The sequence below is a fragment of the Microchirus variegatus genome (genome assembly GCF_963457635.1).
Source record: "Microchirus variegatus genome assembly, chromosome: 16".
NCBI classification, from domain to species: Eukaryota; Metazoa; Chordata; class Actinopteri; order Pleuronectiformes; family Soleidae; genus Microchirus; species Microchirus variegatus.
In genome coordinates, this window is record NC_139817.1 from 11782662 (window position 1) to 11795683 (window position 13022).

General features: G+C 42.4%; 1 protein-coding gene across 1 annotated transcript; it reads right to left on the reverse strand.

The window, feature by feature from the left end:
- Positions 1 to 1198: 1198 nt before the first annotated feature.
- Positions 1199 to 12578, reverse strand: sgsm1b (small G protein signaling modulator 1b; the record flags this gene model as incomplete). Its single annotated transcript, XM_083902720.1, has 24 exons — positions 1199 to 1314; positions 1971 to 2138; positions 2218 to 2314; positions 2399 to 2508; positions 2601 to 2683; positions 2758 to 2882; positions 2968 to 4158; positions 5198 to 5249; positions 5361 to 5551; positions 5635 to 5763; positions 5852 to 5997; positions 6099 to 6163; positions 6247 to 6373; positions 6655 to 6784; positions 6904 to 7067; positions 7153 to 7220; positions 7339 to 7463; positions 8040 to 8171; positions 8257 to 8399; positions 8505 to 8572; positions 9462 to 9614; positions 10073 to 10235; positions 10766 to 10841; positions 12516 to 12578. The coding sequence occupies 24 exons, from the start codon at positions 12576 to 12578 to the stop codon at positions 1226 to 1228; spliced, it is 3858 nt and encodes a 1285-aa protein (XP_083758846.1). The 3' UTR covers positions 1199 to 1225.
- Between the last annotated feature and the right edge of the window lie 444 nt (positions 12579 to 13022).

Genomic DNA, 13022 nt, shown 5'->3' on the forward strand with positions numbered 1-13022 from the left:
AGTAGAGAGTTAGTGTGTTGATGTCAAACTAACAGGTGGAGAACTTGGAGTTGAACCTACCAAGAAAGTGTCCGAATCCGAGTGAGCAGGCTGAGGACAACTTCTCTGTCTTTACGAGTGAATGGACTCATTTACAGGATAAGGAATGTGTGTGTGATAACTGTGGATGTGTTACTGGTGTGTCAGCCTTGAATGAAAGATTTCCTTCATTGCCGGTATGAGCATGGAGATGTTGAGGTAATAGTGGAAAAAATATCTGCAATCATTGTAAACCCGTCACCAGAATGAGTCCAGAGTCTTAAAGACGAGGCAAATTAAATCTGCAGGGCAAGACCGAGGCAGAAAACCTGTTAAAACTACCAAGCAGAACCGGCTCATAACACTCTGTTTTCGTGTTTAAAAGGAAATGAAATAGCACTAAACATTTGCATTATCTACTGGAATGTGTTCATCACAAAGACACGTTGGTACTCGGAATTAAAAGCAAGGACGGGTAGCAACTGCAGGCCCGAATCACACCTTGGTCAACATGTAAAAGAAGCAGTGACCGACTTCGAAGGAGCACCCAGCTTGAGAACTTGAAATGATGATACTGTAAATGTGAAGTATGTGCAATCATAGTGGAGTGCACCGGGTTGAGTTGCTCTCGTGATATCCTGTTAGCGTATGTGCATCAAAGGCAAACTGAGAAGGAGGGCCGGTGTGAGGTCCTCAAAATGGCTGTCGAGACGCGCTGCACTGTACACGGAACACGACCCCCGTCGTCGCGGAACGGTAGTGTCGCCTATGTTTTTACGAAACCAAATCACCGCATTAATACCAGATAATATCACTGAAAATATATTCAAAGCACTTCACGTAATGTGTAAAGTAAAAACAACATAAGGGAGATAATACAGTGAAACATTTGGTTGCTTTATCCCTGAAAAAATAGCTGAGTAAAATTAAAAAAAATCACATCCTGAAGCAGTTTTCAACAAGGATACATTCACTAAGTGAAAAAAAACACACGTAAAAAACTAACGCAGGCAACACGTCCAGAAATGTAGACAGGAGCGAGTGTTTATCAGAACAATGAGCACTTTTAATGACCAAGTATCGTTTACAGCACTTACTTATCATTTACACTGATTCCTTTGCTCTTGAATGCAGGACAGATGGTGTGGTTGTGTCAGTACCTTCAAACAAGAATCACGTGGGCTTACACAAGCGCATCAGGCGTGTGTCACTTGTTCTCTATGAGAGTTTGCACTTTTTGGACCAAGTCTCGAGCCATCATCAGAACCTGGGAGACGTTGTGTCGCTCGGCCATTTCTGCGAAGAGAATTTGAAAAAAAATACTTAAAACTCACAAGAGGCGGAAACCCATTAGTAAAGAGGTACACTGCCGGTCAAAAGTTTGGGGTCACCTATACAATTTTGTTGTGTTTTCCATTAAAAGTCACACTTTTATTCATCAAAAGAGTTGCAAAATGAATAGAAAATATACGCAAGACATTGACAAGATTAGAAATAATGATTTTTATTCAAAATAATAATTTTGCCCTTTCGTCAAAGAACCAGCAAAAGTGTTTTCAGCTGTGCTAACATAATTACACAAGGGTTTTCTAATCATCCAAACACAATGTACCATTAGAACACTGGAGAGATGGTTGCTGGAAATAGGCCTCTATACACCTATGTACATATTCCATAGACATTTGCAGCTAGAATAGTTGTTTACCACATTAACAATGTATAGAGTGTATTTCTGATTCATTTAATGTTATATTCATTGAAAAAAAGTGCTTTTCCTTCAAAAATAAGGACATTTCTAAGTGACCCCAAACTTTTGAATGGTAGTGTAGTGTAGTGTAGTGTAATTAAGAAATAATACTATTTAAGTATTTACTTTGCTTACACTGATAGTTCAATTGAATACGCTCTTGTTTGTTTTTCAGTCCGACCTAAGCTTGTATTTATCATCTTACCGTTGAAGAACTTGATGATGTCTGTGAAGTCCATGTTATTCTCTAGGATGATGTCTCGGTACATCTCCACAAGCGCCAGAGCAGTGAAGAGCACAAAGTGCTCAGAGGACGTGTGTTTGGCCGCCCAGATGGTTTCCCACACGGAGAACACGTCGTCATACACCATTTCTGTTTGGAGGAAAATGATTGTCAATCAGATTGCATTCGGCGTCGCACTATGTTCGAGCAAAAAAATCATCGCCATCACCTCTTTTGAAGTCGAGCAGAAACCAGCGGTAACAGAAGTAGAAGTGGGTGTAGTCTCCGTTCTGCTGCATCAGTTCAAAAAGCTCAGAGTCCAGGATCTGTGCGTATTCACACATAACGCCATCATTACCCTACAGCTTGTGCACACGTGTGTCTGAACACACACGATGTCCAGTACATACCTGGATAAGAGAGCGCATGTTGGCAAAGTGAGAGTCCATGGCGCCACCGTGTGGAAAATTCTGGTTCATCCTCTTCATCAGTTCAGTGAAGCAGCTGAAGGCCATTACCTCTGGAAACACACACACACATGCAAATACAACCTTTAACAACCTTCTCCAACACGTCTGTCTGCAAATCTGTCCATGACAGAGATTCACTGACCATCATCCAGAATGACCAGCAGGGGAGCGAGAAGATCACACATGCCCTGGACGTAACCTGTGTCCAGATGCTGCCACACGTAACTAGAATGACAACAAAGGTTTTTACCATCCAGGTTATTTGGGTAAACCAGACCTGAGCGTGACAGAACATTTACCTGCACATGATGTTGCGCAGTTTCTCCAGGTTCTCCGTGGTGAAGTACCAATACGTCCTGTCACAACGTCTGACATCTTTGTCAATGCGATGTAAGTTGATCAAGTACATGTCCAGTGTTTCTTGCTGCAAACAATAATAGTCGTTGTGGTTATTAATTGAATGTTGATAGTTACGAGGACAAATGTGCAGTGTGATGATTCATGCTTACAGAATAGGTTTGTTCCTCCGATGACTCGTCATGTTTGGTGTCTCCTCCCACGTCTGCAGACTCTGGTTCAGTGAGCACGTTCTCCATCTCGGGCTCTTCTTCAGAAAGACCCAGGTCCGTGCCCTCAGGACTGGTGTTGCAGGCCGTGTCCAGACTATGATCTAGGACAAGGCCCTCGGATGCCATTTTCTCTCTCTGTGCCAGAGAGATGGGCGGCGCAGCGAGGCCGGTCAAAGGCCGGACTTTAATATCCACAGAGTTCACACATGTTATCCCTGCAGGGATGTCCTCCATTTCCAGTGCAGATGGAGAGTCATCTGAGTCTGCTGTGTCTGGAGATTGCCGGGACGACAACGAAAGGCTCCCCCTCGATGCCGTCTGAAGAGCATTTAGAACTTGCCGGACTGGAGAATTTGAACCGGGTTTCTCAAAGGGAAGTTCTAAAGCTTTGTCCTTTTTGGTTTCAGCCACGTCAGCCACGTCCCCTGCGGCACAGGTCGGGATCGTTTGTGATGGGTTTCTGTCGGGAAGTGTTTGAGACGGAGGTTTATGATCGCTTTCTATTTCTGCTGTAGGTGGATATGATGGCTCCACGTCCAGATCTTTGCTCTTGTGTGCTTGAAAAGTCAAGGTCTGGCCAAGAGGAGGTGCTGGAAAATATTCATTATGAATCTCTGTTTCGAGCTTCAGAACGTTAGTGTTCTCTGGTGCTGATCTTATGTTCATATTTGTGCCCACTGCTTGTAAATCTTTACATTGCTCATTTGCTGTCTCGTCTTTTTCGTCTCCTTCAGGTTTTTCTTCAGTTCCAGGAGTCTCTTTTGAACAACTGACTCCATCGTCTTCAAATATCTCACTTTGTGAAAGTGTCTCCCACTTTTCCATCTCTGAAACCTTGTCATCGGCTTCTGGGTCTATGATAGCTGTGTCTTCTGGCTGTAATCCAGTTGTAATTTTCTCATTTATTTCTGATGTTCCACCTGTGGACTGAGGTGTTGTAGATTGAACATCGGAGTCTATGATCGGAGGCACATTTTCTGAACCTGGATGTTGATTTGACAGACCAGAGGTTTGAGGAGAGTCTGCAGTGGCTTTGGTGACATCCGTCACTGCACTGCTAGGCTGCACTCCTGCTTGCTCACACCTGGGCTCAGACTCAATCGGATCCACTGCCTCAACCGATTCAAATACCTGGTAAAGGGGGAACAAAAAGGAGGACATACAGGAATCCAAAAGCAATGACACGTGGAAGCATTACAAAGTCATTTTGCATGCAGTAGCCCATTAGCTACTAATCACAGTTGCATTACTGCTGAAATCTGGAGTTCCAGCTATCTGTGCAGCCTTAGGGTTCCATTAATTTCATTACCAGATAAAAATGAACATGAAAAATTAAATGTTGTGTAACAGAGTGAACATTTGGTCACACTTTTTAAACATCTATTTTACATAATTGATGGTCAGGCTTTTGTGTCTCCTCTTAACGGCTCAAACATGTGAGAATGTGTGGCCAAATGGGTGATTTAGCGCTGAAGATGATGTCTTCTGTTTTAGCGCAGAAGATGTTAGTCAGATGTTTGGTCAGAAGTTAGACTATGACCCATTCAGCAACTCCTGAATCACTTTGGTGATCTTATGACCTTCCCTCTAGCACCACCTGCAGGTCAAACCTTTTCTTGTCCTCATTTACAAGATGGATTCATGGTATTTTCCTGTAGTGCTAAGGTGGACAACTACATTTACTATGGTTTGTCTGACACTGCTGCCTGGTATTCCAAGAATTTAGAATTTATTAGAGTTATTGGACTGAAACACACAAAATATTAAATGAAATTAACATTAAAGGTGCATTATGTAATAAATCTAAAGCAACTGGCCATAAAATCCTCCTAATATGTCACAGAGACTCAGAAATAATGTTCATATAACAAACTGAACTCACCTACAACAACAGTACAGCCAAAATATTTGCATTAAAAAAAATATTTTGCAGACTGCAAATCATGTTTATGTTTTGAAATGTTTTTGTTTTGGCATGTGGCGCCACCTACCGCCGTCTACCAATCATTGCAGTCAGTAAAGTCTCAGCTGCCGAGCAACCACAGGTTGCCAGTTACGTCAGAAAACGAAACCTAAAAGACCTCGGTATTTTGAATTTGAATGTAGTAACCGTTTTTGGCCACATTCTTACATATGGCAGCTTTAAGTGTTTCTGTGCTGAAAAACCTACCTGTGCGCTACTGCTGGAATCACTCTGTGAGTTGGAATTCTGTTGGTCAGAGCTGCTACTGAGAGATGACTGGAGTGAGAAAAACAACAACAGCAGAACAGTCAAAACAACGCAACTCAGAAATGTTAGAATAATACTGTAACACTGCTCCCTTTTTTTATACTAAAGCATCAAACTCGCATCTGTGCTGATGGTGGAGTCTCGCTGCACCGGTCCTCTTTCCACACTGGCTCCAGAGGAACATCTGGCCAGGGCCTCGGCGTGTTTCTCTCGCTCCCTCTGACGGACAATGGCCTCGCAGCCCTGCCACTCCTTCATCGTCTGCTCGTACATGATCCGCATCTGCTCATCAATCTGAAACGGAACATCGTGTGACGTATCCAAGGCTGTATACACGCAAACATCCTACACACAAACAACACTGTTGGCAGGCTGACCTCTTGCCTGGATTTCCCGGTCATGTTGAACTGGTAGTGTCCCAACAGGAAGGGCCAGACCTCTTTGCGTAGTGAAGGAGCCACACCACCGAAATACACAAGCCTGTGTATTTCCTTCTCTTCGAAGGCCTGTCCAAGAGAATTTAGTCATTTGTTCACTAAATAAGAACCAATTATCATAGTAAAGAAATATAACAATGGCATGTTTTATTCTTACAGAGCTTTCCTCAAGGAACCTGCCCCAGATCTCCACAGAGAGGCCTCCTCTGGCATCACAGGGCACATCGGGGTCAACTATCGTGGTGTTGACAAGAGCAGAAAGGTGTGTGCGAACTGTTGACAGATGACGGCAGTATGCAAGCCCTGCAAAGGAACAACAAGAAAATAATGATAATTATTTCACCAAGAACAATCCATTTGAATGTAACCGTCTACCATAATAAAGTCAACACATTTGTACTCACATCCATAGAAAGCACGAGAGATGATCTGGTACTTCATGGTGTCGCAAAGTAGCTTTAAGGGAGCCCTGGTGGAACGGGGAGAATGGGAAACACAGTCAAGTGGAATAATGTGAATATAGATTTGAGCTTTTCTCTGGGAAATAATTACCTTTCTTGATTGCAGCCATTAGGCAGTGAACCGTCAGAGGAGCCATTTTGTGAGCAAGAGGAGCATGACGACTTCCTGGGGGTCGGCTGCCACAGGTTCACACTCTGGTCAATCAGCTCCAGTGCCACTAAACAATACAACAGGACCTGACTGTCACAGTTGGCACAGCTACAACCAAACCATTGCAATAAACTGAAGCCACACTCAAAAGATAAGGCGCCTAACAGTTTAGCAGAAGACAGAAATCAATTAGACACAAGTACCATTGGAAAACAGATTCATCTAAAGTGATGTCTAATTTGTAAATCAGTATTAAAAGCATAATGTAATCGCAGAATGTAATCCGTGGTGATTCTTCATTAGATTACCTCAGCGAAGGCAGAGCAGGAAGACGAACAACACACTTACTGAACTCCATCTGATTGCCCGGAAAGAGGATTCGAAACACATAATCGGTTGCTTCATCATCTTCCTTATCTGATACAGAATCACATGAGCCATGTGGACTCCGCTTGCGCAATTTGGGGAAAACCTTCCCCTGTAAATGAGAAGACCAATGTATCATCAGACGACATGGCTAACTCATAATGAAAATGAGATTGTAGTGGAACATCAGTTCCTCAAACAAGTTATTAATGATCAGCAGTCCATGCCAACCTTTCCCCTCTGATTCCAGAGTGGTGGGTCCAGCTGTCCATGAGGCAGCAGCCCAGTCTCCAGACAAGTGAGAAACTGGAGGAGGTGTCCTCCTTTGGGGAAATGCAGAGGAGGTCTCTGGATCCCATCCTGGCTCACCAAAACGACTGTCCCGCCACTGTTCACTGGAGATATTTAACAAAGAGACGGGGAACAACATCAAAAACTCTTCGCAGTCTCCACTTCCACACAAAGGTGGTGTTACTGCACCTTGCTGGTGACAGTGGAGGTACACGATCTCCTCCAAACGGATCGTCATTGCATAATCCCAGTACACACTGAAAGGGAAATGAGTGAATGGGAGTCAGTGAGTCATCTGTGCAAGAAGAACAAGATTTGGCTTTTACTTGACTGTGTTTTTTCATCATCATCATCATCATCATCAGTCTCACTAACCTTTTCTCTGAATCCAGCTCCCCCACATTTCCATTCATCAGCTGATTGGGCGTCCATTTCAGTGTCATGAGATCCGCAGTCTGATGTAGGGACAGATAGCCGGGGATGGCCTCCATGTCGTCTCTCTGCAAGACGACAAATAGGAGCGTGTCACAACACGTTACGTATGTATTTAGTCCCTTAAAGGTCCAGTGTGAAACATTTATGAGGGTATGTTGGCAGAAATTAAAGGTGCATTATGTAATAAATCTAAAGCAACTGGCCATAAAATCCTCCTAATATGTCACAGAGACTCAGGAATAATGTTCATATAACAAACTGAACTCACCAACAACAACAGTACGGACAAAATATTCACATTGAAAAAAATATTTTGCAGACTGCAAATCATGTTTATGTTTTGAAATAATGTTTTGGCATGTGGCGCCACCTACCGCCGTCTACCAATCATTGCAGTCAGTAGTGTCTCAGCTGCCGAGTAACCATGGGTTGCCAGTTACGTCAGAGACCCCGGTATTTTGAATTTGAATGTAGTAACCGTTTTTGGCCACATTCTTACATATGGCACCTTTAAATGACTATTAGGTCATTTTAATGATTTTTTGGGTTGTTGACATCTTTGCATCTGCAGTCTCACAAATTGCTACACACTGGACCTTTAAAGCAGTTACTAGATTATAATTTCTCTTAAATGCACCCACCGGCTGCACCAGGACGTTGTTCTTCCCAAACAAAAGTGTGGCTCTGGAGTTCTGGTGGAGAGATTCGACATAGTCCCTCACCCACATGAGAGGACGGTCGTCCATGCTGCCACTTGACTGTCTCTTCTGGATCTGATACAGATTAACATCAAGTATGATTACACACTGACATTACGGCAGAGCGGATTATGACACGGAATCATTGAACTCATCTCACCAGGGCAGGTCGTCTGGAGGGAGAATCCTGCCGACAGTGGCCACTGTGGATGCGATGGCGCTGCACGAGCTCGTCAGCGGACGGGTCTGTCCAGAAGTGATCTGCGGTCTTGACTTTGGTGTACTCCAGCGCACAGGGGCCGACTGCAATTCAAAGTTTAGCCGATTTAAAGTTGTGTTCAAGGAGTCAAGGATTTAACTGCTACGGTGACATCATACCATGTGCACATTAGTGAAGTTTATAAATACCCAATAGAGAAGCAAGGATTGGTCCGTCCACAGGATCCAACAACATGGCTTCTTTCTCATAGAAGGTACTACAGGACGAAAGAAATAATGTATTTTTTTAAAAGGATTCAAAGGATTCAAGATCTGTATTGTCATACACAAAGGTAACATGACGTCTGTGATGATTTTTCTTTGAGCTGCGTTCAGGGACTTTGAACTGAGGACGGAAGCATTTTTTTCAATAGAGGGCAACATTGCACACCTTAGTGTGCAGCCTGCCACAAATTATTATTAGAAGACAAACATGATCACTTACACTACCGTTCAAAAGTTTGGGGTCACTTAGAAATGTCCTTATTTTTGAAGGAAAATCACTTTTTCAATGAATATAACATTAAATTGATCACAAATACACTCTAAACATTGTTAATGTGGTAAACGACTATTCTAGCTGCAAGCATTTAGTTTTTAATGGAATATGTACATTGGTGTATAGAGGCCCATTACCAGTGTTCTAATGGTACATTGTGTTTGCTAATCATGTTAGAAGGCTATTGGATGATTAGAAAACCCTTGAGCAATTATGTTAGCACAGCTGACAGTTTAACAGTTTTACTGGTTCTTTGACAAAAGCAAATTTTGAAGGGAAAAATTATTATTTTGAATAAATATCATTATTTCTAATCTTATCAATGTCTTGACTATATTTTCTATTCATTTTGCAACTCTTTTGATAAATAAAAGTGACTTTTAATGATAAAATGGTATAGGTGACCCCAAACTTTTGAACGGTAGTGTACAATCTAAAAAAAAACATTACCGTAAAAAAGAAAATTGGACATAATACACTACTAAAGACGAAATAAAAAAGAAAACAATGAAAGAAATCCAAATATTATACAAAGCAAACAATATTAACCTTAATGGTGTGATGCCAAACTTTATGTTGACATGTTTTTATGTTTTATTTTAAAATACCTGCTGTTCTCTACCAGGTACAGGACAATCTTGTCCAAGAGCTTCTCCATCAGCGCAGTTCGGATCCACAGGTGTTTCAGCGCCTGAGGAGGGAGGTTGGCCAACTTTGACTGGCGACTGCGGTCGTTACTCAGGGAGGAATTGTTCTGTTTGCTGGAGAACAAAAGACAGGTGAGATCCATCTATAGGCTGTTAGTATTCTGCTTGTTGTTGTTTTTTAAACTGGTAGAGCCTCATTTGAAGTTCAAAATCTCCTTTATAGAACACAAAGCAGACAAAGACAAGCTATATCATTATATTCATCCAAAAGGGAAAGAAATACAGAATGGTAAAATATTAAATTAAAAACCATAGAATTTATAGCATTCTATTAAGAGTGATTTTATGTTGGACATTCTGAGAGACCAACTCTTTAATATTCAGTTGTTTTTGTAAGATGTAGTTTGGGTTTTTTACCAATTTAGTCCAGACTTTTGGGACATACATCATTTTATACCTTTTAGAAACAATGTTGGAATGGAATGGAAGAGAATGGAAAGGACATGAAGACAAAGCAAAAGCTAAGACTTGAGCATGTAGGGACCACTCACAGACACAATGTAAGACATCACCTGTTTTCAATCATCTGTTCCAGCTCCTGGACCTTGTGGCAGAGTTCTTCGGCAGGCGAAAAGCTTTTTGCCACCTTCATGAAGAGAGCTGCCACCTTGTTACTGCACAGCAGGCCTGCAATACGACGCTTCAGCCCGTGAAGCATGCAAGCCTCCACCACAGCTACACACACACACACACACAAGAGTATACGAGTTGTTATTCGGTTTCAATATAAAATGTCCTCTCTCTGTGAAAATATCTTGTCAGAGAAAAACAGGTGAGAGACAGACACAGGTGGCACAAGTAGAGACAGACTCAAATCTGTCCAACTACTGTTGCTAGGATATGAGGGATGTGAATCACACATGCATCACTCCTGGTTAGTATCAACACCTTTAACGGGTGTTAGTCTACTTTAATACAGCCCATCATAGCCAAGATAGCCACCCGGGTTAAATTAATATAAACACACGATCAGATTAAGTCGTCAGTGATTTACATTGCTTCGATTGAGACGTTTGTACATGTGGTTGCAAACCATTTCAGTTCAGTTCTGTGCTATAATTTCAGACAAAAATCCACCCAAAAACCCCTCAATACCACCCATTATTTACTTTGCCTAAGCACGAGAGCTGTCATCTACCGTCTGGTATAATCCCAACAAGAGGCGCACACACGCTCACAGTAGGTTTAACACAATAAACATTTACCACAGAAGGAGATGATGTGGCTGCTGTCAGCATGAACAAATTTCCTTGTTACCGCCTCCTCCATAATTTGTTTCACCTACGAGAAAGAAAGAGCGAGAGAGAGAGAGAGAGAGAGAGAGAGAGAGAGAGAGTTACACGGTGAGACAAGGCTGAAAGTGTGTGTTACAGAAGACAAAAACAACATACAGCCAGATACTATACTGCACATCAATACGCACGGAATATTTACAACAACAATCCGCCGATTCTCTTTATACTCCCTCCAATTTAACAGTCGCCCCTGCATGCCAGGTTAATATAACCCCTCATAATAACATGCTTCTTTTATAAACGTGCAGCCTTGAGGGAGAAGCTGACACAGCCTTGATGACTTCATATTGTTGTTTTTTTTACAGGCTGAATAAATATGACATGCATATTTAGTATGTGAAATCTGTGAAAAGCCCCTTTTAAGTGCATTTAGCAGAAAAAGACATCATTTCCTATCATAGTTATGTTTATATTTAGTTAAAATAGAGAAGTAAGGCTGGCTTTTTTTTCCTTTTTTTTTCTTTTTTACTAAAATGGGCATTTCCTGTTGGAATACTCGTATGTGTTCATCTTAAGTGACATGTATTTGCAACAACAGCCGAGTCTGATATGACGCTCTGAGAATAGCACGCTCATAAAATAAGATGGGAGTTTACTGCCTTCATTAATGGATACATCCCTGTACTGTCAACGGCAGGCTCTTCAGCAAACAGAGGGAGCACACAATCATGCATGTGACGCTCCTTTATGTGAATTTTAAACCTAAAAAAAACCCCAACAACATCTGGGGGTAAACAAAACAACACTTTTTCTGGATTTCAAAGCCCACATTTCACAGCCCTAAACCCCCTCCTTGCTGCAGGATCTGGTTCCCGGAGACATGGATGTTTGAGAGGCAGTGAGTCACAGGTGAGGGGGAGCATGGACACGATAAGCCTGGAAGTAACGTTCTTTCTCGCCAATGAATAAAACATCCTGTTTTCTCTTTCCCTGGGGGAGTCAGGGAGCAGTTTGGAAGGGTCTGCAGTGAGCTGGCTTTAATGTCACTGTACAATCCTATATATGACTCATTATTCAGCAACAATACACCGCCCAGCTCATAGGTGTTGTTGTTTCTTTTAATTTAATGGTTGCTAAGATGCCAAAATGAAACAGACACCAAGGTCACACCTTTAAGTTCTCGGTTAGAAAAAAAGAAAGAAAAAGAAAATGGTGTGAAATGTAATTTTAACCCTGATTTCCTCCTCCTCCTCACAGAGAGAGGGAGACTCTCTGTGAGGAGGAGGGAGAATATGAACAAACATGCTTTGCATCATGAGATGAGTGTGTGGCATTTTCACCTTGATATTAAATCATCATCACTATCATCATCATCACCAGTATTATCGTCATCATCACCACCATCACCACCATCATCGTCATCATCATCATCATCTCAGTCTGCCAGCAATCAAAAACAAAGCCAGGATATGAATCCACTGGCGTCTCAACTGCATCCACTGATATGATGCTGTAAAACGGGTGTTTTCTGTATTAATTGTTGGTTATTTGTTATGGTAAACAGGCCTGTAGTCGTGGCATAAAGCCGAGGAAAGATGTCCACACACACACACACATATGAACACACACACGCACAAACACACAAGCAGCTCCCAGTGGACATAAACTGCCACGAGAGACACGGAAATCGTGAAAATGGACATGCAATCGTGCGTCGAACCTCTTTCTTGACATTGCGCAGCAGTTTCTGGCGCGTCTCGGCCTCTGTCACGGGAGAAAACATCATGAATGCGCGTGATCACACAAGATGCTCTATCATCGGGAAATTAATGATAATGGCAGTCGTCTCACGACAGGCAGCAACCACCATAATAATAATAATAATGATAATAATAGTAACCGCGGCTGTACCTCCCATCGCTCCAGGCAGGATGTGGCGACTGACACGCACACACACACACACGCGCGCAGCTTTTTTCCCCCCTCAGTGGATGAAGAGATGATGGAGAAGATGATGTGCGTGTGTGTGTGTGTGTATGTGTGTGTGCGTGTGCTCAGCAGCAGCAGCAGCGGTGACAAGGTAGAGATGTGATGCTCCGAGATGTACGGTGTGTTCCCAGCGACTAAATTAAACCTATCTGCTACCTCTCAGCCAACCAACACCCCTTTAAAGACACAGTAGCAGCCCATACATCAACACACACACACATACACACACAGACACACA